Source organism: Procambarus clarkii, chromosome 6 (genome assembly GCF_040958095.1).
Source record: "Procambarus clarkii isolate CNS0578487 chromosome 6, FALCON_Pclarkii_2.0, whole genome shotgun sequence".
In the NCBI taxonomy this organism is placed as follows: Eukaryota; Metazoa; Arthropoda; class Malacostraca; order Decapoda; family Cambaridae; genus Procambarus; species Procambarus clarkii.
In genome coordinates, this window is record NC_091155.1 from 38158908 (window position 1) to 38182038 (window position 23131).

The window sequence follows — 23131 nt, forward strand, 5'->3', positions numbered from 1 at the left end:
GCCAGAAGCTGTTGAAACCTGGCCAGAAGCCTTGAAACCTGGCCAGAAGCCTTGAAACCTGGCCAGAAGCTGTTGAAACCTGGCCAGAAGCGGTCGAAACCTGGCCAGAAGCGGTCGAAACCTGGTCAGAAGCGGTCAAAACCTGGCCAGAAGCGGTCAAAACCTGGCCAGAAGCGGTCAAAACCTGGCAAGAAGCGGTCGAAACCTGGCCAGAAGCGGTCGAAACCTGGCCAGAAGCGGTCAAAACCTGGCCGGAAGCGGTCAAAACCTGGCCAGAAGCTGTCAAAACCTGGCCAGAAGCTGTCAAAACCTGGCCAGAAGCTGTCAAAACCTGGCCAGAAGCTGTCAAAACCTGGCCAGAAGCGGTCAAAACCTGGCCAGAAGCAGTCAAAACCTGGCCAGAAGCGGTCAAAACCTGGCAAGAAGCGGTCAAAACCTGGCCAGAAGCTGTCAAAACCTGGCCAGAAGCGGTCAAAACCTGGCCAGAAGCGGTGGAAATATTCAATGACCAGCCAGGCTCAAGGGGGGCCTGACGGCTGAGTGGACAGCGTTCAGGATTCGTAGACCTGAGATTCCGGGTTCGATCCCCGGCGGAGGCGAAAAAAATACGGCATAGGTGCTTTCATCCAGATGCTCTTGTTCACCTAGCAGTAAATGGGCCCCTAGCCTCGTTAGTGTGTGTGTTTGTCGTCCACTAGCCTCGTTAGTGTGGTGTTAGTCGTCCACTAGCCTCGTTAGTGGGTCTGGCGTCATGCAGGTCTGGGTTCAATCTCCCGACCGTCCCAGCAAGTGGTTGGGCACATTCCTTCCCACCGTCCCATCCCAAATCCTTATCCTGACCCCCTTCCCAGTGCTATATAGTCGTAATGGCTTGGTGCTTTGTCCTTATAATCCCCCTTCTACCCGTGTCCGTCTAGACTACGCTTGAAACAACACCCAGATCTTTTACCATAGTCTGATCTGCATCTAAATTTATCCCAATTTGTACCTGTTCCATCTTCCGTTTTCTGTTGATATATTTAGTACTAATTTAAATAAAATAGAAATAAAATAGCAGAAATAAAATTTTATTTCTGCTAGTTATTCGTCTCATACGTGTGTTTATCTGAGTGGTCTACGTAGTTGTCCCACAACTGAAAGGTGTCGGGTTCGATTCCTGGATAATACAGTTCCGCCACATTTTCTAGCACCTGATGTGTCTGTTCACCTTGAAGTAAACGGGTCTCCAGGAGCTAGGCAACTGTTATGTCCTGGGGATTGGTCGTGTGTTGACCTGGGGGGGGGGGGCAAGGACTCTATGGCATACGTGCCTACGGTGGCACGCATTTTACCAAAATTTTGGTTTTGAAATTCAGGAAATCCTGAGAGAATTAGGCTATAGGAAAAAAATCTAATTATTGTAGCATTAACAGTATTTTCATTGACATTTAAACGAGTCATTGTTCTCAGTGATGAACTTTGTCAAGTGTAATTATAGGATGAGGTTACTGATGGAACTACTGCGTGACATGTAGCTGCCAGAACGACTATATACAAGCCGGATAGCTGCCAGAACGACTATATACAAGCCGGATAGCTGCCAGAACGACTATATACAAGCCGGATAGCTGCCAGAACGACTATATACAAGCCGGATAGCTGCCAGAACGACTATATACAAGCCGGATAGCTGCCAGAACGACTATATACAAGCCGGATAGCTGCCAGAACGACTATATACAAGCCGGATAGCTGCCAGAACGACTATATACAAGCCGGATAGCTGCCAGAACGACTATATACAAGCCGGATAGCTGCCAGAACGACTATATACAAGCCGGATAGCTGCCAGAACGACTATATACAAGCCGGATAGCTGCCAGAACGACTATATACAAGCCGGATAGCTGCCAGAACGACTATATACAAGCCGGATAGCTGCCAGAACGACTATATACAAGCCGGATAGCTGCCAGAACGACTATATACAAGCCGGATATATGACATATCGTCGTTGGCCCAGCAGGAAAACTCTCACAGTAAAATAACCGCATTTTCCTCTTTTTTTCTTAATAGTATGAAGCAATTTTCACGCTGGTGGAACACTTAATATACTCGTACGTAAGCAAGACGACTCGCTGCGATGCATCGCGTACACGTAATCAATGTACACGTAACTAAGCAAGTTGGGGCCCCGAACCAGAGCCCAACCAGAATTCAGTCGAGTTTCAGGCTGATAGGCTTTTGCTCTATTGTGGCTGAGTGGGTTAAGGTCTGGTCTGGGAATTACCAAAACAAGTTCGAGTCGCTTAACACGCAAAGCAAATTAGGCAGGTTCTTAATCTTAACCCGCCAAAATCGTTTAACAACCAGGTACTCATTCACTGCTGGGTGAACAGAGGCATACAGGTAAGGATTGGTGCTTAGTCGATCCTCCCCGGCCAGGATACGAAGCCAGGCCAAAGCGCGGGGTGAGTGTCTTACCGCTGCGCCACGCAGACTGCGTGGCGCAGTCCTCGTGGTGAATTTATAAAACTTTATAGGAATTTATAATTCTAAAGTGAATTTATAATTCATTTTATGTGAATTTATAAAATTTATAAATTTATAAAACTAATTTTTATAATAATAATAATACGAAAAATTATGTGCCAATCTCAGCAAAATTGCAAAAAAATTCTAATCGGCAAACTTAGACCATAGACGATCCTTTCACAGATTCAAATGCTTTGTCAAGACACATACCTTTCTCAAGGCCAATGGAAAGCTGCGAAAATGAGAAAATAATTAATTATTTTATTGCGAGAGAGAGAGAGACAGACAGACAGACAGACTACGACTCAAGACAGACTTCTACACATGCCAGGCCAAACACTGACATAATACCTTGTTAATACCATCCCTTATCACCAATGAAAGGTTTCCAAATATCAGATAAGCTCTTATCTCTTTACTTGATTTAAAAATGGCGCGTTTTTTAAACCGGAAGAGGAACTCGCCAACCGACTTTGTTGTGTATTTTTAAACAAAAGTCGATTTTTTTAAATTAATATTTTGTTGGTCACTTTTATATGCATTAAGATATTCATTTGAACACGGAATACACCCTACATGTTCAACACCCTCCACAAGGGTCTGACGGCTGAGTGAACAACGCTCGGTATTCATAGTCCTGAGGTTCCGGGGATCGATCCCCGACAAAGGCGAAAACAAATAAGCAGAGTTTCTTTTACCCTGATGCCCCCTGTTCACCTAGCAGTACAATAGGTACCTGGGAGTTAGACAGCTGCCACGGGCTGCTTCCTGGGGGGTGTAACAGAGGTCGAGGACCGGGCCGCGGGGACGCTAAGCCCCGAAATCATCTCAAGACTTACTCTTCACAGTAGGACGATACATAATTTTGTTGTAGTTCGTCTGATGTGAGTTAGTAATTTATCAGGCACAAATCAGTAATACAGCTACTGTATGTTTAGGTAAATAGGCAAATACAAAACAGCATTTACCTATTTTATCGCTAGCCTCATTCAGTGGTACTCGGCACCTTACCTATTTCCCTCACATATATGCCTATTTGACGCATTTTTGAGTCAATATATAGAGAAGAAAAGGTATTTTTAGAGGGTGTACAAGTGAGAACAATATTTATGGGGCTTAGAGCTTATTATTAAGCTGCTCCATCACATACAAAAATACAAAAAATACATATACAATACATTTATACATCTTTCGGTGTATAATTTTGGCATAGGGGCATGATAAGGATGGTGAATATAAAGCCTAACTTATTCTAGGCCTAATAGAACCCTTATAATGTAATAATTTAGGCTTGAACACAGGAATATGGATAGGTTTTCTATGTATAAATAAATTATGTAGGCTGTTTGGGTTCATAGACCCAAGGAAAAACAAATATAAAATCATATATTGTAGCAGACCTGGGGCTAGATGCACGAAGCAGTTACGCAAGCACTTACGAACCTGTACATCTTTTCTCAATCTTTGGCGGCTTTGTTTACAATTATTAAAGAATTAATGAGCTCCGAAGCACCAGGAGGCTGTTTTTAACAACAACAGATGATTGGCAAGTTTTCATGCTTGTAAACTGTTTAATAAATGTAACCAAAGCCGTCAAAGATTGAGGAAAGATGTACACGTTCGTAAGTGCTTGCGTAACTGCTTCGTGAATCTGGCCTCTGATTCTATTTCGCTCTGATGCTGGCGGAATGAGCCGAAAACGCGTTTAACATTCTTTATTTTTCACATGTAGTTTTTCCACATACTATGTGCATACATAGGTTCGTAATTGACAGTTAAAACAGGTTATGTATACATATGCACGCTGTATGTATACATAATAACACTATGTATATATGCACTATACATAATTCATAAATAACATTATACATATATAATATTATAAATATATAATACATTCATAATGTATATACATATACACCCTAAGTATACTGTATATGTATGCACGCAATGGATACAGTGTGAGTCACAATAACGGGGCTGAACATCAGACACCCAACCCACAGGTATCACTGCTTTGTCTATACATAGCTGTATACATAGTTTGTCTGTGTATACATAGTCTGTGGGTGTGGGTGTATACATAGTCTGTGGGGTGTCTGTGTATACATAGTCTGTGGGTGTATACATAGTCTGTGGGGTGTCTGTGTATACATAGTCTGTGGGTGTCTGTGTATACATAGTCTGTGGGTGTCTGTGTATACATAGTTTGTCTGTGTATACATAGTTTGTCTGTGTATACATAGTTTGTCTGTGTATACATAGTCTGTGGGTGTCTGTGTATACATATTTTGTGGGTGTATCTGCATACATAGTTTATGGGTGTCTGTGTATACATAGTTTATGGGTGTCTGTGTATACATATTTTGTGGGTGTATCTGTATACATAGTTTATGGGTGTCTGTGTATACATAGTTTATGGGTGTCTGTGTATACATAGTCTGTGGGTGTATCTGTATACATAGTTTATGGGTGTCTGTGTATACATAGTTTATGGGTGTCTGTGTATACATAGTCTGTGGGTGTCTGTGTATACATAGTCTGTGGGTGTCTGTGTATACATAGTCTGTGGGTGTCTGTGTATACATAGTCTGTGGGTGTCTGTGTATACATAGTCTGTGTATACATAGTTTGTAGGTTGCTTTGGCCTGGGTTCGTATCCTGGCCGGGGAGGATTGACTGGGCACCAATCCTTAACTGTAGCCTCTATTCACTCAGCAGTAAAATGGGTACCTGATTATAAAACAATTTGGCGGGTCGTGTTCCCGCCAAATTTAGCGTATTTCCCGCCAAATATGCGTATTTCCCGGTAAATATCTAATGGCTGTACAAGAATGTAACAACTCTTGTATATATATAAAAACTATTTATCTATATATATTATTATTATTATTTGGGCTGCAATGTGGATTGCAAGGCAGCGGTGTGCATAGCCATATATGGATAGCAATGTTGCTGACAGCAGCTTGCAAGATTCATTTTGTATTAAAGAAACCTTATTATTTGTGGGTATATATATATGAATATATATATATATATAAGTATTATATATAAGCTCTCGTGGATATATGAGTATTTAGTGTTATTCATATATTACAATGTTGCAAATGATTGGGTCGTTATAATATATACATACAGTGATTTGGCTTTAAAGTGTGATATATATATATGTGAGTATAGCAGGCAGTGGAGGGTGAGTAATGGCAAGTATGAGGTTACCAGAGGCTACCTCACTCACTCACTCACTCACTTACTCACATGCTTGCACGCCAGCCCAAACCCCGCCAATAACCACAAATCCAGCCATATGAGTAGCGCATGAGGTCGCGGAGGAGGAGGATATGAGTAATAAGCCATAGTTACCAGAGGCCATCTGACTCACCCATCTCACTCACCCCTTACTCAAGGTCACCCATGAAAAAACGACCATTGGGGCGCACAGCGGGTGCCCGGGGCAATAAAAGTGAACCTATAAAGGCGATAGGTGAGGCTATAGGCGTGTATAAGGGCCAAAGGGCCGAGGGCGCGGGCGGCGCGTGGGCGTGCGCGCCGGGAAAGAACCATCGGCTCAGTCCTCCATACTGGCCCGGAAGCGCCCTGGGAGAAGCCATCGCCCCTCACCCAAATTGTAAATAATTCGTGATTACGACGTGGCGCCAGGCCTATTAGCGTGTTGGTGGATCTAGTTCGCCTCTATTACGGCAGACAAAGGTGAGAGGCGGGTCGAGGAGGCTGTGGTGGCTGGGATTTGGGGGGATTTGAGGGTCCTGGTGGACGGGTGTTGGCGATTTGTTTTGGTTTGTGGTTTGTTGTTGGGGGAGGTTGAGGTGTGTTTGTGGGTGCCTGTGGGGGAGGGTTTCTCACCTGTGTGAGTTCTCCCCTCGTGTGTGTGTGTGTGTATGGGGGGGGGGGTCTCTAGGGGGTCCCTGGCCCCAGGGGAGCGGCGCCCCCTGGGGCCCATACGGGGCCTGAAGGTATCTAGAGGTCATGACCACACGTAACTGAATATTGTGACCATAAGCTTCGTATTTTGACATTTTTGGGCGATAATAAACCTGTTTATTGACCCCCCTCCCCCCCCTCTCACCCCCTTAGGCTTACTGACCATTTGTGCCCCCCCCCCCCCCACACATACACAGGTGGGTTACAGCCTACAATATAACACAGGGGCAGCTATTTACCTGCAGGTAAAGAGAAGCATGAGGTGTAAGGAAACTTGGGCCACACGTTTATGGGGATCTTTCCATTACAAGATTAAGATTAGATTAAGGAGCTGCCCGAGACGCTGTGCGTGTTAGTGGCTTTACAAGAATATAAAAATATGTAATCTTATGTAATCTATTGTGTACCTTCTTGCTAATAGTTTTAATAATAAATTATTATGATTAATAAATAAATTATTATAATAATAAATTATTATGAGTGGACGGCTCTTAGCAGGGAACCGGTGGCTGAGCGGACAGCACACTGGACTTGTGATCCTGTGGTCCTGGGTTCGATCCCAGGTGCTGACAGAGTTTCTTTCACCCTATGCCCCTGTTACCTAGCAGTAAAATAGGTACCTGGGTGTTAGTCAGCTGTCACGGGCGGCTTCCTAGGGGTGGAGGCCTGGTCGAGGACCGGGCCTCGGGGACACTAAAGCCCCATAATCATCTCAAGATAACCTGAGCACGATACCAGAGAAACACAATAATGATCACATTGTACGTGCTACCACTAATATTATATTATATTATATACACTAATATTATATTATACTACCATTAATATTATTACAAAGCTAATTCACTTACTTTGACATAACACTCCAGCCTAAGCTAACAATACAAATGGTATAATTCAGGAATATGGTGCGTGATCAGTGGGGCTTCGACTTGCGAATTTAATCCGTTCCCAGAGACAGGTCGTAAGGCAAAACGAATTTTTCCCATGAGAAATAATGTAAATTGAATTAAACCGTTCCACACCCCCAAATTATTAACTTAAAAAATACATTTTATACTGAATACCACTTTTTTTCTAGCTACAATACAGTACAGTGGAACCTCGAGTGACAACAGCTCCAGTCACGAGCATTTCGAGTAACGAGCAAGCCACTCGCAGAAAATGTGTCTCGACTGGTGAGCTTTCCCTCGATTAACGAGCGTTCCCGCTGGTTCTCGGACACCTCCGACAACAGTTTTGTTGTTGCACAAGACGAGTTTTCCACACAAGGAGCTCGGTGCCGGAACAGATTAAACTAGTTAATCGAGGCGCCACTGTACGTTTGTCTTACCTTTATTTGAGGACTGTTTGTTGGTGTATGGAAGACGGTGAGGCAGGGAGGGGGAGGGGGTAGGAGGAGAGGTGTTAGTGTTATTCCTAATGTATATCACTCGGCTTCCAGTTCAGATTACATGTATGCAGGCGATGACTCACAATAATGTTGCTAAAGTGTGTTGACCAGACCACACACTAGAAGGTGAAGGGACGACGACGTTTCGGTCCGTCCTGGACCATTCTCAAGTCGATTGTGTCACACAATCGACTTAAGAATGGTCCAGGATACATGAAACATTACATGTATCCACCTGAATTCACTGCCTGAATTAAGATTGCATCAGTTTGATTAGTAATTATAGAATTGTACAATAAATGAACTTTATTGCTTTTGATAAATGGTCATAGAATTGGGTATTAAATGAATTAATGACTTAGACATTGGCCTCTGCAAAAATCTGTAATTACTATTTTTATAACTAGTATATTAATTGTGTATACAATTTGTAACATAATAATAATAATATATAATAATAATAATAATAATTTTATTTAGGTAAGGTACATACATAAAGAGATTTTACAAAGTTTGTTGGCTTTATAGATAGAGCTAGTACATACAATGCGTAAAGCCACTATTACGCAAAGCGTTTCGGGCAGGAAAAACATTAATGACTAAAGCATTAATGACTATAGACATAGAGGACAGTCACATGGTGCCGCCAGCTGCGTGAATCTTGTTGAGAAAACTCAATTTTTTTTTTTTTAGTGGTAAAACTTATTGCCGTCTTATTGATGAATGTGTATAATATATTCATTTTTGGCTGCTAATGTTTAAATGTTGACGTGTGGCCTATAAGGCTGGCTATTGCAAATTGATGTATATATTCTATGTACATATACAGTAATTGTATAGTTTAATATTAAATAGTTCAAATGTAGATTCCATGAATAGTTTTCTTGCATTATAATTGTAATTTTATATATCCTCAGTGCAAAATTAGAGTAATGTACAACAAATGTATTTTTCAGAGGAAAAATTTATATTTTGCATTTAATACTACTGATATGGTATTTATACTAGTGGTCATAGTGTCTACATAGCCCAGTCTTTAATTTTGATTAGTTTTCATATTCTTTTTTTTCTCTGCAGCCCTGGAAATGGTTTCATAAAGCCTGCTGCATCATAGTGATTGTCAGAATATTCAACTTTATCGTGAGCTCGACATGCTAATGTGTGGGTTCGGTGTCTTAATTTTTCACTCGCAATAATGTGCCGGCACAGTATGTTGTTCTATAACACAAGAAACAATCATTGGTATATTATGTGCAGAGAGATCACACAGCATTAAAACTATCTAAAACTGAGATGCCATACAACCTGTAACCATGGTCGTTAAGGTTGCATTGTACAAACGAGTGAGAACTGAACATAACTACTGGTTGGATCTTTTGCTATGGACACCTTCAAAATACACCTGTACTCCACCTAGCCTCTTTGTATTAGAAAATTGCATGTCACGAATTTAAACAAACACAATCTACAATTAGGGTATGAATATGATGTTCTGATAGGAGCCATCAACTTTGGAAAGATAATCAGCAAATCATTCATCTCCTTGGAAGAAAATGTATTGAACTGTCTCACACTCCACAAATGAGAGAATATTCTAATCACTAGATACAACAGACTGCAAATTAATGGTGAATACAAGGGTCGTGATGAGGGTTCAAACCTACATCTGAGAGGATCCCAGACGCACCTTGATCGACTGTTCTACAACATGGTAAAAGAATTGCAACCGGGAGTTCAACTGGCCCCACACGGATCCTGCAGTCTCTCCGAGAGACAAACCAGGGTTTTACACAATTCCCCCATGCACCTGAGCTCAGTCAATAAGCTATTCTACCTCTTCACCCTTACTACATTACACACAGAAATCACAATAGCATGATGCATCAAATGAATGGTGAAACTCTAATGAGCTGACCACTACAGGTGCCTTGGCATTATTACAGATTCTAATAAAGGAGCTGTTCAGAGCCCTGAGAGCCAGTCACTTGGAATAATCATTGGTGCTTCCATTTCCCTACTTGAAATGGTGTACAGAGTATGTACTGTCGTGGTCTATGCCTCGCCAGTCTTTTTTGCACATACAGTACTTCCTAGGTCATGTGAAATGGCTCAAAAGCATACAAATCGAAGCCATGGCAATCAGTTCAGGAGTAGCAAATACTGTACTGCCAAAATATTTTATCTATGGTAAGAGCTTCTCTTCAGTGTTAAAACTGGTCAAGGAGCTAAATTCTAAGCTTGCAATTAAGATTCCCAGACACATTCACCTAAACTATGTTGCTGGAAAAATCTGTTCTGTCCTAACTATAGAAAGAAATTTGTATAGTACTGTACTATATGTGGAAAGACAAATCGGTGTGTTAACTAGAAGAACTCCACCTGCTTGAACCAGTATGTGAGGTTATGCCTGTAGGAATCTTGCTTAACTTGGCAGCCCATTCTCTTGTTAAGGTAGTACTTGTAGTAACGACGAGGACCGTCGTCACACACATTGACATAAAAGGCAATTAGAAAAGTAGAAATTGGTACTACATGTATTGAATTTGGACAAACCGGAAAAGTTTTTGCAATGATGTTGCAAAGAAAATCTAACCCCAACCTTCCTGGACCTAATACACACAATCTGAGGCCCATTATAGTACATATATATGTGCTATACTAGGCCTAGGAATGATTAAGGTTGTTTTTTAGCGTTATTTTGCGGACTATTCGCAAGGGAATACTGTAGTACCAAATTGTATCTAGCTGCCCAGTAAGTCTATGTACAATGGTGCACATAAGTTACAAAGAGTACTATGTAAACAGGAGGATGAATCATGTGTTATATACAAATAAGAGATCAAAATGACCAGGTTACTGCAAGAAATTAAAGTACAGTTGAAGAAATCCACAAGGACTGTGATGAGGGTTCGAACCTACGGCCAAGAGGATCGAACTGTAGAAAAGTAGAACGTAGGTTCGAACCCTCATCATGGAAGTTTCTTCTGACATCTGTGTGACTCGTCTGTATTTCCACTCTCCATTTATGTTTCCTTGTTCTACTGTTACTCATTCTGAACATTGCTTCTATATTAACCCTTGTGGATGTGTTCATTTGATGAACAAATCATCAAAAGCAAATTTAATGAACAAATCATTACATTAATTTGTGTAATTACGTACACAAATCACTATTGTGATTTCTGTGTGTAATTGAAGTAGAGTATTTCAAAATTGAAAGAAGCAGGGGAACACGGGAGACATCTCCCGTCACGCAGGATGCAGTCGCACCTCCACAGATCTCCAGTATCAGCTAATGATACTGGTAATGGCTCAAAAGGGCCGCCACTTACGGGCTATTCATGCCCGTGCCACCTTTTGGGTGGCTTAATCTTCATCAGTCAATCAGCAGGGGAAACAAATCAAGTCTGCACTGATACCTCTGCTAATCCTATCAATGGCAGGACTGGTTCAGTTTACATTGTAATCAGGAATGCTGTAAATGCCTTTCAAAATGAAAATGGAGACAAATTGGACGTGTACCCTTATTACAAGCAAAGCTTGCTGCTGCTGTTATGACATTATGATACCTAGAAAGAACTGCATATGGGTCAGTATGCACAGATGAAGAGGCTGCGCTTGGAAATAACAGGAACAACACGGATACAATTGATGGACCCGAGAGAGCTGCTCAAATGGATTGCACTGAAATTTGAACTCTTGTGAAACAATGGATATTAATTGGATAAATTAAGATTCAGTAAAGATTAGGGTGAATACTGGTTTGAGCAAATTACCAGGTAATATAATGGCTGAGAGATCGATGGAATGTTTTAAATGTAGTTTAGATATGTATGAGCCAGTTAGTGTAAATAGTTGCTGCCTCGCATGACCCAATAAGCCTTTCTACCTTTTTACACACAAGATCACTTATGATAAATTATTTATGCAGTACTATTATTAGCGCTAGTATAGTACCGAGCCTTGTGTAACCGTTCTAGATACTTGTTAGTTAAGTTTATCTTGTCTTATTGTTGCTCTTTGTTATTGTTTTGTTCATCCTAGTAGTCAACCTGTCACGCCACCTCTGTGTTTCACACTTAAAACTTTGAGAAAAGCCTCGTGTAGAACATTTATAAATGCCTTTTTTTTTTTTTTTGTAGGTCCAGATGAATACACTTTGCATAACCATCTCTTGGTAGTTGTATGTTATAAGTTGAAACGAAAAGTGAAATTAGCCCCTAGGGCATGGGAACTGCATCCTGAAGACATGATGGGTTGTACTAAATTGGGGTCGGTCCCATGTACTGTGGTTCGTTGAGTGGAGGTTGTACGGTACTGTTGCTTCCCCGTTAGTCCAAGTACAAAATATCTAGTTTAAGACAGGACTTTAATTAAAGTGATGTAATGACTGGTTTTGGGAGAGCAGTGTCACTTGTTTGTGAGAGAAGCCGGGTTACAGGGATTAATGACGAGTGTGTCCGTGATGGAGGCGAGGCCGGGGACATAGATGAGACGGCAACTATTATGGTGGAGATGTGCTTCAGTGTTGTGTGGTAGTGAGTCAGAAGGTGCTGGTGGTGGCTACGCACAAGTATGTCTGCCTTTTGTGTGTGTTCCTTTCAGTGGTTTCTATATTTGAGTAACTTATACACTGTATGTGGTGGGGGATACTTGGTAAATTGTTCCCAGTTTGCCAAATATTTCCTTCATAATTGTACCCGAGCTGGTGGCTGAGAGCACAGAACACTGGACGCGTGATCCTGTGGTCCCGGGTTCGATCCCGGGTGTCGGCGAGAAACAATTCGGTAGAGTTTCTTTCACCCTGATGCCCCTGTTACCTAGCAGTAAATAGGTACCTGGGTGTTAGTCAGCTGTCACGGGCTGCTTCCTGGGGGTGGAGGCCTGGTCGAGGACCGGGCCGCGGGGACACTAAAGCCCTGAAATCATCTCAAGATGACCCCTCAAATATTCATACACCTTGCAAGAAAATATATTCTGGAAATGGCATTAATACTGTGAAGATATGGCTTTATAAATGCAATAACCAATATTACTTAACTGTAAACAGAACAAGGCTTGTGAACTGTCTTAATGATTGCTACAAGTAAGGTATTTTGTGTAAATGTATTTGAATGGGGTGGAGTGAAATGATACAGTATCTTTGAGTCTGGTTTTGCAGCTTTATTCCACTTCATTTCAGAAATACAGTAATGCAAATCAAAGGAATGAGAAGGGAAGACACCCTACAAGAACAAATGACTATAACTAAAACAATTTACTAACTAGGCGATGAGTCACAATAACGTGGCTAAAGTATGATGACCAGACCACACACTAGAAGGTGAAGGGACGACAGCGTTTCGGTCCGTCCTGGACCATTCTCAAGTCGATTGTGATCGACTTGAGAATGGTCCAGGACGGACCGAAACGTCGTCGTCCCTTCAGCTTCTAGTGTGTGATCTGGTCATCAATTTACTAACTAGAATTGTCAATAAAATGTTTAAGATAAGCCAAGAAATATTAAAGAATTAACTTACGCTGCATAGTCAAAATTGCTATAACTTTTCATTTAATTTATGTATAAAAAATTAACAAAGGTTTCATCAATTATTTTTTTGGTCTAAAAAAGAAGTTGCAAAAAAGTTTTGATTAATCGTGAGGGGCCTCAATTCGTCAGATGATTAAAATAATCACAGTGTATGATAATTTTGAGATGGTTATTTCAGTCGAAGGTATATAGTGTTAACGTGTGTGTACAGCAGTCATTTGCACATGTATCCATACCATCATATACTTTTTATGGATACGATATATAGAGGAAGCTCGGGTGACGAGCATTTCAGGTAACGAGCGAGCCACTCGCATAAAATGTGTGTATTGACGAGCTTCTGCTCGGTTAATGAGAAAACCACTTGGGGCTTCCTAGTGTTTCCGCTGGTTCTCGGATGCCTCTGACGACAGTGTTGTTGTTTCGCAAGACTAGTGTTTCACATGACGAGCTCGGTGCCGGAATGGATTAAAGTCGTCAACCGAGGCACTACAGTACTATACTTAAAAGAAATACTTAGAGAAAAATCTTAAGCATTAATCCTGTATTTTTGCCTGTATTGGCCCCCTCCCCGCTCAGCTCGTTGTCGCCGTGTGGGGGCTTGGTGGGCGGCTGCCGGAGTGTGATGCTCCTTGGGACAGTCCTGTCCTTTTCTAGCCTTGTGCTCCTGCTGCCGTCCTCTCCAATTCTGCTGGGCATCTTTTCCTTTTCCTTCTGTTTCGTTTTTCTCCCCCCTCTTCTCCTATCTGCTTGCCGTTTCCTGCCGACCTTTTGCTCGTTCTGGTTCTTCCCTTGGACTTCTTCTATTTTGACGCCCGGGTGCTTGAGGAGGCATACTCTTGCACCCGTAGAACTGCAGTACCCGACGTCGAGAGCGAGGGGAACCTTTTATTGTCAATCCCCACTTCGTCACTGAACCCGATCTCGACGGACTGTCGGTTTCTTAAGGTGGCGTTTGTGGGGCGTATACTCACGACGCACCCCTAGGAGGCCCCGACAAGATCGGCGATAGCTTCTTGTTGGGTGTCCTGCCTCTAATTGTGGCTCCATGGTGGGTGTGGGGGCACATTCGTGAGTGAATTCTTCTTTCGTCAAGATGATTACCCCTGCTTCGGCTTCTTCTGGTTTACCTTCTCAGGCTCGTGGGGTGGGCGACCAAGCCCCCGAGTCGGTCCGTATTGGAAGACCGGGCTCTGTAGCCTCCGCTGCATTGGGCCCCGACCTTGCTCCTCCTTTGGCCTCTCTGACTCCTTCCCCTGGCTCCCCTCCCTCCTCTGTGGTTGGGTCGAGCCCCAAGCCCCCAGTGGTGACTACCTCGTCCCCTGGCGCGGCTCCTTCTCTCGTTGTTACTACTGCGCCTTTTAACCCCTCTCTCTCTGGGGGTTCTCACCGCCGTTCTCGTCACGGCCGCCCTCGCTCGATTCCTTCCAGTTCTGCTACCTATCAAGCCTTGTTTGGTCCCGCTTCGTGGGCCAAATATTTTGATCTCCTCCCTCTTGATTCTGCGCCTCCTGACGATTTCTCCCTTCATCGACATCTCATTGATTCCGTGGATGCCTCCATTACTTTTAACCCCACTCGTCTCGGTACGCGTGTCGTTGCTGCTCCTTCTCAGGATGCTGCTTCCCGCTTGGCTGCCTTATCCTGCCTTGGCGAGACCCCCGTTCGGGTCTCGAAGAACGTCCAGTTGAATGCCAGTGTTGGCACTATTTTGCTCCCGCCCCATGTTGCGACCGGTGTTCGGGACCTACGCGACTGCCACGACGATATTCGACATATCCTCGCTGCTCAGGGCCATTCTATTCTCCAGGTGGACACGTTTACTCGTCCCCCTCGTGGTAGTCGCCGTCAACCCCTCCGGGTTGTGAAGATTACCTTTGATGGTAGGACCCTTCCACCCTCTGTCATTCTTGCTGGTGCCAGGTGCTCTGTCCAGGAGTACATTCCTTCTCCTCGGCTCTGCAACAAGTGCTGGAGGTTTGGGCATGGTGCCCTCCGCTGCTCCGGGACTGTCTCTCTCTGTCCTTTGTGTGGTGGCGAAGGTCACTCTAAGTCGGAGTGCGCTTCTCCCCAGGCTCGTTGCCTCAACTGCGGTGAGGCCCATCCTACCTTCTCCCGTGCGTGTGTCCATTACAAGCTTGAGGCAGCCGTCCTCAACTTGAAGCACCGGGAGCGTTTATCTTTTCCTGAGGCGAGGCGCCAGGTTCGCCGGCTCCCGCCTTATGCTAATATCTCTTATGCTCGTGTGTTGCGCTCTTCCTCTCCTCGTCCTTCCCGCCTTCCTCAGACTCACAACCGTTTCCAGGCCTTGGACCCTGATGCGCCCACTGCCCCCTCCTCTGTCCCTTTGGGTTCTCTCCCGAAGGATCCTCCTCCTGGTCCTCTGTCTGGGGTTCCCCTTCCTTCTACCCGGTCTGTCGTGTCTTCTGTGTCTCCTTCCTCGTCCCCCTCCGATCCTCCTTCCCATCCTCTTCCTCCATCTATCGGCTCTCCCCGCCGCCTGTCGGTGCGGGCGGATGTCCATCGCTCTCCTAACGGCCGTCGTGTGTGCTCTCGTTCGGCTTCTCCTGTTGAGACACTGGAATCCGTTGCCCGGTACGTAGTTGCTGGGACACCGGTCTCTTTAAGTCAGAAGCGTAAGCCTGGCTCCTCTCCTTCCTCTTCCCCGGCGGGTAAGAAGGCTTCGCTTTCTTCCTCAGCTCCTCCTCCTGGCTCTGTTGCTCCTTCCACTCCCGTTTCAGTGCTTGCGCCCCCTGTTCCTGCTATGGAGGTTTCTTTGGCCCCTGCTTCCCTTTCGGTTGCTGCTCTTGCTGGGGTGCTCTCCTCTCTTTCTACTCCCCCTCTTCCTGCTGCTGTCCTTGACTGCTCCTCTCCGTTGTCTCCTCCTCCTCCTCCTCCTCCTCCGGACCCTGCCCGCCCACCTCTGATCTGTTCTCCCGTTTCCTTCCCTCCGTCTTTGCTCAGTTTACCCATGCCCCCTAACCCTGACTTTGCTGACCCTGATCCCGACCCTGATATTCTTTAACGTGCTCTGTTGGTCTTTCGCCTTTGTTTCTTCCTTGTTCTCTGTTTTTGTCCTTTCTCTTCTCGTCGTTGTCCATTCTTCAATGGAACGTTCGAGGTTATTACGCCAATTTCCTCGAACTCCAACTTCTGGTTTCGCGGTTTTCGCCCCTTTGTGTCTGTCTCCAGGAGCCGATGCTTGGTGCTCGTCCTGGTCGTTTTCGTGGCTATTCCTTTCTCTCCCCCCCCCCAGCCATTGCTGGGGCTTCTAATTCTTCTGCTCTCTTGATTCGGGCTGATGTTCCCTTTGTTCCTTTACTTTTTCCTTCGCCTCTCCATTGTTCTGCTGCTCGTATCTTTGTGGGGAAATGGTACACAGTTTGTTCCATTTATCTCCCCCCGAGTGTCCCGCTCTCTCTTCCTGATTTGAAACACCTCCTAGACTCCTTGCCGGAGCCTGTGCTCCTGCTGGGTGACTTCAATTGTCGCCATTCTCTTTGGGGTGACGTTCTGACGAATACCCGGGGTCGCCTCCTTGAGCCGTTTCTCCTCTCTTCTTCCCTGTCTCTTCTGAATTCTGGTGAGCCCACTCATTTGGACTCTCGAACTCGCACCCTTTCTTGTCTTGATCTTTCTCTCTGCTCTTCTTCTCTTTACTTAGATTTCACATGGCAGGTTCTTGATGACCTCCATGGAAGTGATCATTTCCCCATCCTTGTTTCCTTTTTCTCTTTTCGCCCTTCCCTCTCTTTCCCTAGATGGCAGTTTGCTAAGGCGGACTGGACCCTGTTTTCCCTCAGTGCTACTCTCTCTGACCTCTCCCTTCTGCCCCTCTCTCGCGCTCTCCTCCTTTTTCATGACACTGTCTTCGACGCTGCCCTCCGCTCTATTCCTCGCTCTTCCTCTCGGGGTCCACGGAAGTGCGTTCCCTGGTGGAATGCGGACTGTGCTCGGGCTGTCCGCTGTAAGCGTGCAGCCTGGAAGAAGCACCGCCGTAGGCAGACGACCGATTCTTTTCTTTTCTTTCGGAAAGCGAGTGCGGTGGCCCGTAGGGCCATCCGTATGGCTAAACGTGAATGTTGGGCTTCTTATGTCTCGACAATTACGTCCGAAACCCCTCTGGCCCAGATCTGGAAGCGTATCCGCAAGATAGCGGGTAAGTTCGTTCCCGATGTTTCACCGGTCCTTCACCTCCATGATACTCTTGTGGCGGACCCGTTGCAGGTCGCTTCCGAACTGGGTTCCCACTTTTCTTCTGTTAGCTCTGGTCTTCATCTTCCCCAATCTTTCCTTCTTCGTAAACCTGTCCTTGAGTCTCGTCCTTTAGATTTCTGCACTCATCTTCAGCTTCCCTATAATGATCCCTTCTCTCTCTCTGAACTTCGTTCTGCCCTGGCCCTCTGCGGTTCTACGGCGGCGGGCTCCGATGGTATTCATTATGAGATGCTTCGCCATCTCCCTCCGAGCACGTCTCAGTATTTACTGAGTCTGTATAATCGGATCTGGGAGTCGTCGTCAGTCCCTGAGGACTGGCTCGATGCCGTTGTCCTCCCTGTTCGCAAACCAGGGTCTCTGGGTACTTCCCCTAAGGACTTTCGCCCTATTGCTCTCACAAGTTGTGTCTGCAAACTCTTTGAACGTATGGTTAACGTTCGTCTGATGTGGTTCCTGGAACACCATCACCTCCTCTCCCCTTCTCAATTTGGTTTCCGCAAGTGCCGCAGCACGACAGATGTCCTGGTGAACTTGGAGGTCTATATACGTACTGCTTTTGCTGCGAAGACCTCCGTTGTTGCCGTCCTTTTTGACCTAGAAAAGGCTTACGACACCACTTGGCGTTATCATATCCTATCTCAACTTCATTCTTTTGGCCTTCGTGGTCATCTCCCTCTCTTTCTCCGCAGCTTCCTCTCTCGTCGTTCCTTTCGGGTGCGCCTTGGTACCGCTCTCTCTCCCCCTTTTCAGCAATACGAAGGTGTGCCCCAGGGTAGTGTTCTGAGCACTACTCTTTTTCTGGTTGCCCTCAATGGTCTTCTTTCCTCTCTTCCTTCTGGTGTCTTCTCCGCTCTCTATGTCGATGATCTTACCCTTTGTTGTCAGGGTGATGATTCGCCTCTCCTTCAACGCCGGCTTCAACTTGCGATTGATGCCGTGTCGTCTTGGGCCACAGGTCATGGCTTCAAGTTCTCTACTTCTAAGACTTGTGCCATGACTTTTACGCGGAAACGGGTTGTTCTTCGTCCCTCTTTGTCACTTTATGGTCATCCCCTTGAATACAAAGATTCCGCGAAGCTTTTGGGGTTATTCCTTGACACTCGTTTGTCTTGGTCTCCCCATATCTCTTACCTCCGTGTTGAGTGCTCTAAGTCCCTTACCCTCCTTCGGGTCTTGTCCCATACTTCTTGGGGGGCAGATAGGCGCACTCTCCTTGCTTTACATTCCTCTCTCGTCCTGTCTAAGCTCGATTATGGTTGCCCTGCTTACTCGTCTGCTTCTCCTTCTACTCTTCGCCGTCTTGATGCTTTGCACCATACTGGGTTGCGCCTCAGTTCTGGTGCCTTTCGTTCGACTCCCGTCCTTAGCTTGTATGTTGACACTGGCTTCCTGTCTCTCCAGGACCGCCGTGATCGCTACTGTCTTCGGTATCTTGCGCGGTCCTTGCAACATCCTTCCTCTCGTCTCTGTCGTGCTTTAACTTTTACCCCTCCTGCGGTTCCTGTTCCTCTTCACCACCTCCCTCTTTCTGTCCGGTTATCTCGCCTGCAGGATTCTCTTTCCGTTCGTATTTCTGATGTTTCTCCTCGTGTTGTTCCTTCTTTGCCCCCGTGGAGGGTCCCTCTTCCGCGGTTTTGTACATCCTTGACTCGCATCACTAAAGCTTTTACCCCTCCTACAGTTCTCAAACGCCTTTTCCTCGAGCACTTTTCTTCTCACTCCCGCTCCGTTTCTGTCTTCACCGATGGGTCTAAGTCAGCGGACGGTGTTGGCTACTCTGTTGTTTTTCCTGATCGCACTTATATGTGTCGCTTGCCTCCGGAGACTAGCATCTTTACAGCGGAACTTTATGCTATTCTCTATGCTCTTCGTCTCCTGCTTTCTCGTTGTCAGTCTTCCTTTGTGGTTGTTGTTGACTCTCGTAGTGCCCTCATGGCTCTCGGGTGCTTTAATCCAGTTCATCCGGTAGTTGTCGAGATCCAGCATTGGCTGTTTCTCGTTCACAGTAAATTTAAGTCGGTTGAGTTTTGTTGGGTTCCCAGCCATATTGGCGTGTCTTTAAATGAGCGTGCGGATGCTGCCGCTAAGGAAGCTGTCCGCTCTTGTCCCATCTCTCGTAAAGGCATTCCGTATTCCGACTTTTACCCGGTTATCCATTCCTCAGTCCTTACCCGTTGGCAGGCTTCTTGGTTGTCTGTTACTGGTAACAAGCTACGTACTCTTAAATGTTGTGTTTCCTCGTGGCCGTCCTCCTTCCACCGTAACCGGCGGTGGGAAACAGCTCTAGCGAGGTTGCGTATTGGCCATACTCGCTTAACCCATGGTCACTTGATGGAGCGCCGCCCTGCTCCTTATTGTCCTAGTTGCATTGTCCCTCTTACGGTCGTGCATGTCCTTCTTGAATGTCCTGACTTCCAGGACGAGCGTGTGTCTTGCTTTCCGACCGCCCCTCGCGGTCACCTGTCCCTCGATAGAATTCTTGGTGACTCGGATACTTTTGATATCGTTCGCCTTATGCGTTTTTGTTCTCGTATTGGCATCCTTGGTGATATTTAGCGCCCTCTGATTATTTTGCGTATTTGATGGTGCTACATAGCCTTCCCGGTTTGGTGCCTTCTTTTGATAATTACTTACTTACTTACTTTGCCTGTATTGGTAAAATAGCAGGGTTTGTAGATTCATTTGTTTAAAAATGTAATACGGCTCACTATCAAAGCTAAAAAATATTGCATTTTGTATTTAAATTTGAAAACGGCATGTGGATGTGCAACACAATGTTAAGACTAGGTTGTCCAGTACACTATATGTGTGTAAGTCTGCTTTTATCAAGTAATTTATCAAGTTAATTGATGAGTTTGTCTAAGATGTGTGTAAGGGTGTGTTTGTGTACTTGAAAGACACCCTGGAATGATGTCCTGTAACCAATTAAAACGTGACAGGCAGCTCATTTAACAATGAGGTGGTTGAGCAAGGCAGGAAGGATTGGTTGAATAGCATCATAGCTTGTCTTAGTCAGATCAAGTTGTTCGTACATACAGACGAGCACGGTTAAATAACGTGAGACGGAATAATAAAAAAATCCTCGCTTATTTCCTGACCGAGACTTTTGATAATTTGTGAGAATTTGAAGAAGATCGTTTTGGCTTTTGTGATTGTTTTGTTTTGTTTTACACACTTGTCCTATTTTTGCCAATTTGCATCCCATGATATTTGCTTATGGTTCCCCCTTCCTTGCCATTTTGCTTGTTCTGTACTAATTACTGTATGTATATTAATGACCATTGTCATACAACTGTTTGTGTGATGTAGTCAAAATTTAATAAGTTCTTAGTGTTAAACCCCATTGCCATTAAATATGAATATTTGATAAAGTATACTACAGTACTGTATCAAAGTTTCATTTTTGGCAATTTAATATAGTGTATCGAGTGGCAATAAAGTGGCAATGGGCTGGCATCATTGTTCCCTGCCAGTGGTTGGAAATGGCTGTACATTACTAGTACTTTCCTTGACAGACTGGTCCACAAGAGAGAAGGTTGAGCTTCCCAGAAGTGAAGTGTAATCATACATTGGACAGTACTCAGTTTAGTGAAAAATAACGGCACTTGTAAAATCTTTAGAGTAACTATTGGCATTAAAAAGTATTACAGCAGCACTATTGAGCAATCCTTGATAGACAAGGGATTTGTTGTTACTAGGTAAAGGTAAATAAAAAAGGCTACATTAAGATAATAGTTTTAGCACTATTACCTGAAGCATACCTAAAGGGGGTTTCCAGAGTTGTTGTTCCTGAGCTTGGCCTGACTCCAGGCTCCACGGGTGATAACATGGTCCAACAGAACAAATCCACAAGGGCCGTGACGAGGATTCGAACCTGCGTCCAAAAGCATCCCAGACACTGCCTTTAAACGACTGAGCTACATGGTAAAAAGAGTTGAAACCGAAGTTCTACTGAACTTACTGGATCCTGCAGCCTCTCCGAGGCACAAACCAGGGTTTTACACAACTCCCCCTGCACTCGAGCTATGTCAATAGGCCGTTCTCCCTCTTCGCCCTTACATTTGATGCATCACGTTATTGTGATTTCTGTGTGTAATGGTCCTACAGGCTGTTGCTTGGAGGTGTCCGCGGGCTATTAACTGAGCACACTACAATAATCTTTGGGTTCATATTTCATCACTTTTGTCTGTTGAATATTTAGTTTCTGCTTTTGCAATTAGATTTCTTGATTCCAAATTTCTTGAAAATAGGTAGCATTAATACTGGAGTTTAGATCACAACCATTTTGAATATTTAGGGTGGTAGAAAGTTTCAATAAGTGTGTGTGACCAGTGAAGGAATAATATATGATTTTGGGGACTTGTGCTACTAGATTATGTACTATAGGTATATATAAGACTTATGAGCATTAACATCGGATCTCTCTCTGTTTAAAGAGTTCAATTGTACATTGTGACAACTAAACGGTACCCACTTAAAAATTACTGCATTGCTATTAGACGATTACTTTAGTCTATGGGAAGCAGTACGAGGTTTCCATGTGTGACGTTGCTGCACAGTATTTAGTGACGTCTTTTATAGTATATAAATATAATTAACTTTAAGGCAGCACATTACTATTTACCACAAAATTCTTATGCTATGATTTTCTTCCTTGCCTAGTGTCGAGGATGCGCGAGTACAAGATAGTGGTGTTGGGATCGGGTGGTGTTGGCAAATCTGCTCTGACAGTCCAGTTTGTTCAAGGCATTTTTGTCGAGAAATATGATCCAACAATTGAAGACTCCTACCGGAAACAAGTCGAGGTGGATGGACAGCAGTGTATGCTGGAAATCCTCGACACTGCTGGAACAGTAAGTACCATAGGACTAAAGATCCCTGAGAGTACAGTACTATGTCTTCGCTTTCGTGATAATTCATCTTTTTTTTTTTTTTAATGTGTACCATGTTTGGGGACTCGTTCCTTGGGAAGGAATGAAAGGTGACAACAGGTGACAACAGCCAGTCTGAAGTCATTGAAGTCTGAAGTCACAAATAAATCATTGTGGTGCAGGGAGCCGGTCAGCCGAGCGGACAGCACGCTGGACTTGTGATCCCGGGTTCGATCTCTGGCGCCGGCGAGAAACAATATCTCAAGATGACCTCAAGAAGTAACTGAAGATTGAATATAAGTCACCATAGAAGAAGTAAAATGCCAACCTGTCCTCTTGAGTAGTACATTACATTTTGACATAAATCCACAATGGCCAAAATATAATGTACAGTGAAGCCTCGACTTATGAATGCCCCATACTTACAAATTTTGTGAGTTACGACCCGTTTCTGGGAATGGATTAAATTCATAAATGGAGGTACCACTGTACTGTAAATCATAGTGGCTCGCAGAATTGAGTTGCCGTCACGTTTTATATTTGAGGGCCCTCGATTAGGTTAAGGTCGGGTAATTTAATACTCAATTTAATAATTGAATATAATTCTTAGCCAATGTTTTCCTCCCACCCTTGTGTAGAGGGGCTATGTCTGCTGATTTAAGC

At 44.4% G+C, this 23131-nt stretch overlaps 1 protein-coding gene across 5 annotated transcripts in view; it reads left to right on the forward strand.

The window, feature by feature from the left end:
• The window catches only part of Rap1 (RAS oncogene family member Rap1), a 75313-nt gene that overhangs the window by 47836 nt on the left and 4346 nt on the right, over positions 1–23131 (forward strand). For 2 of the 5 annotated variants that reach the window (XR_006772352.2, XM_069308485.1), the window contains exons 1-3: positions 6094–6225; positions 8927–9010; positions 22260–22450. Coding sequence is in view for 3 of the 5 variants with exons in the window: in XM_069308485.1 (XP_069164586.1) it covers positions 9001–9010; positions 22260–22450 (201 nt within the window). In the remaining 2 variants the exon portion in view is untranslated. Of the gene's footprint in view, positions 1–5869; positions 6226–8926; positions 9011–22259; positions 22451–23131 lie in introns of those variants that run through there. The other 3 variants (XR_011223550.1, XM_045736279.2, XM_045736278.2) reach the window with 2 other exon arrangements.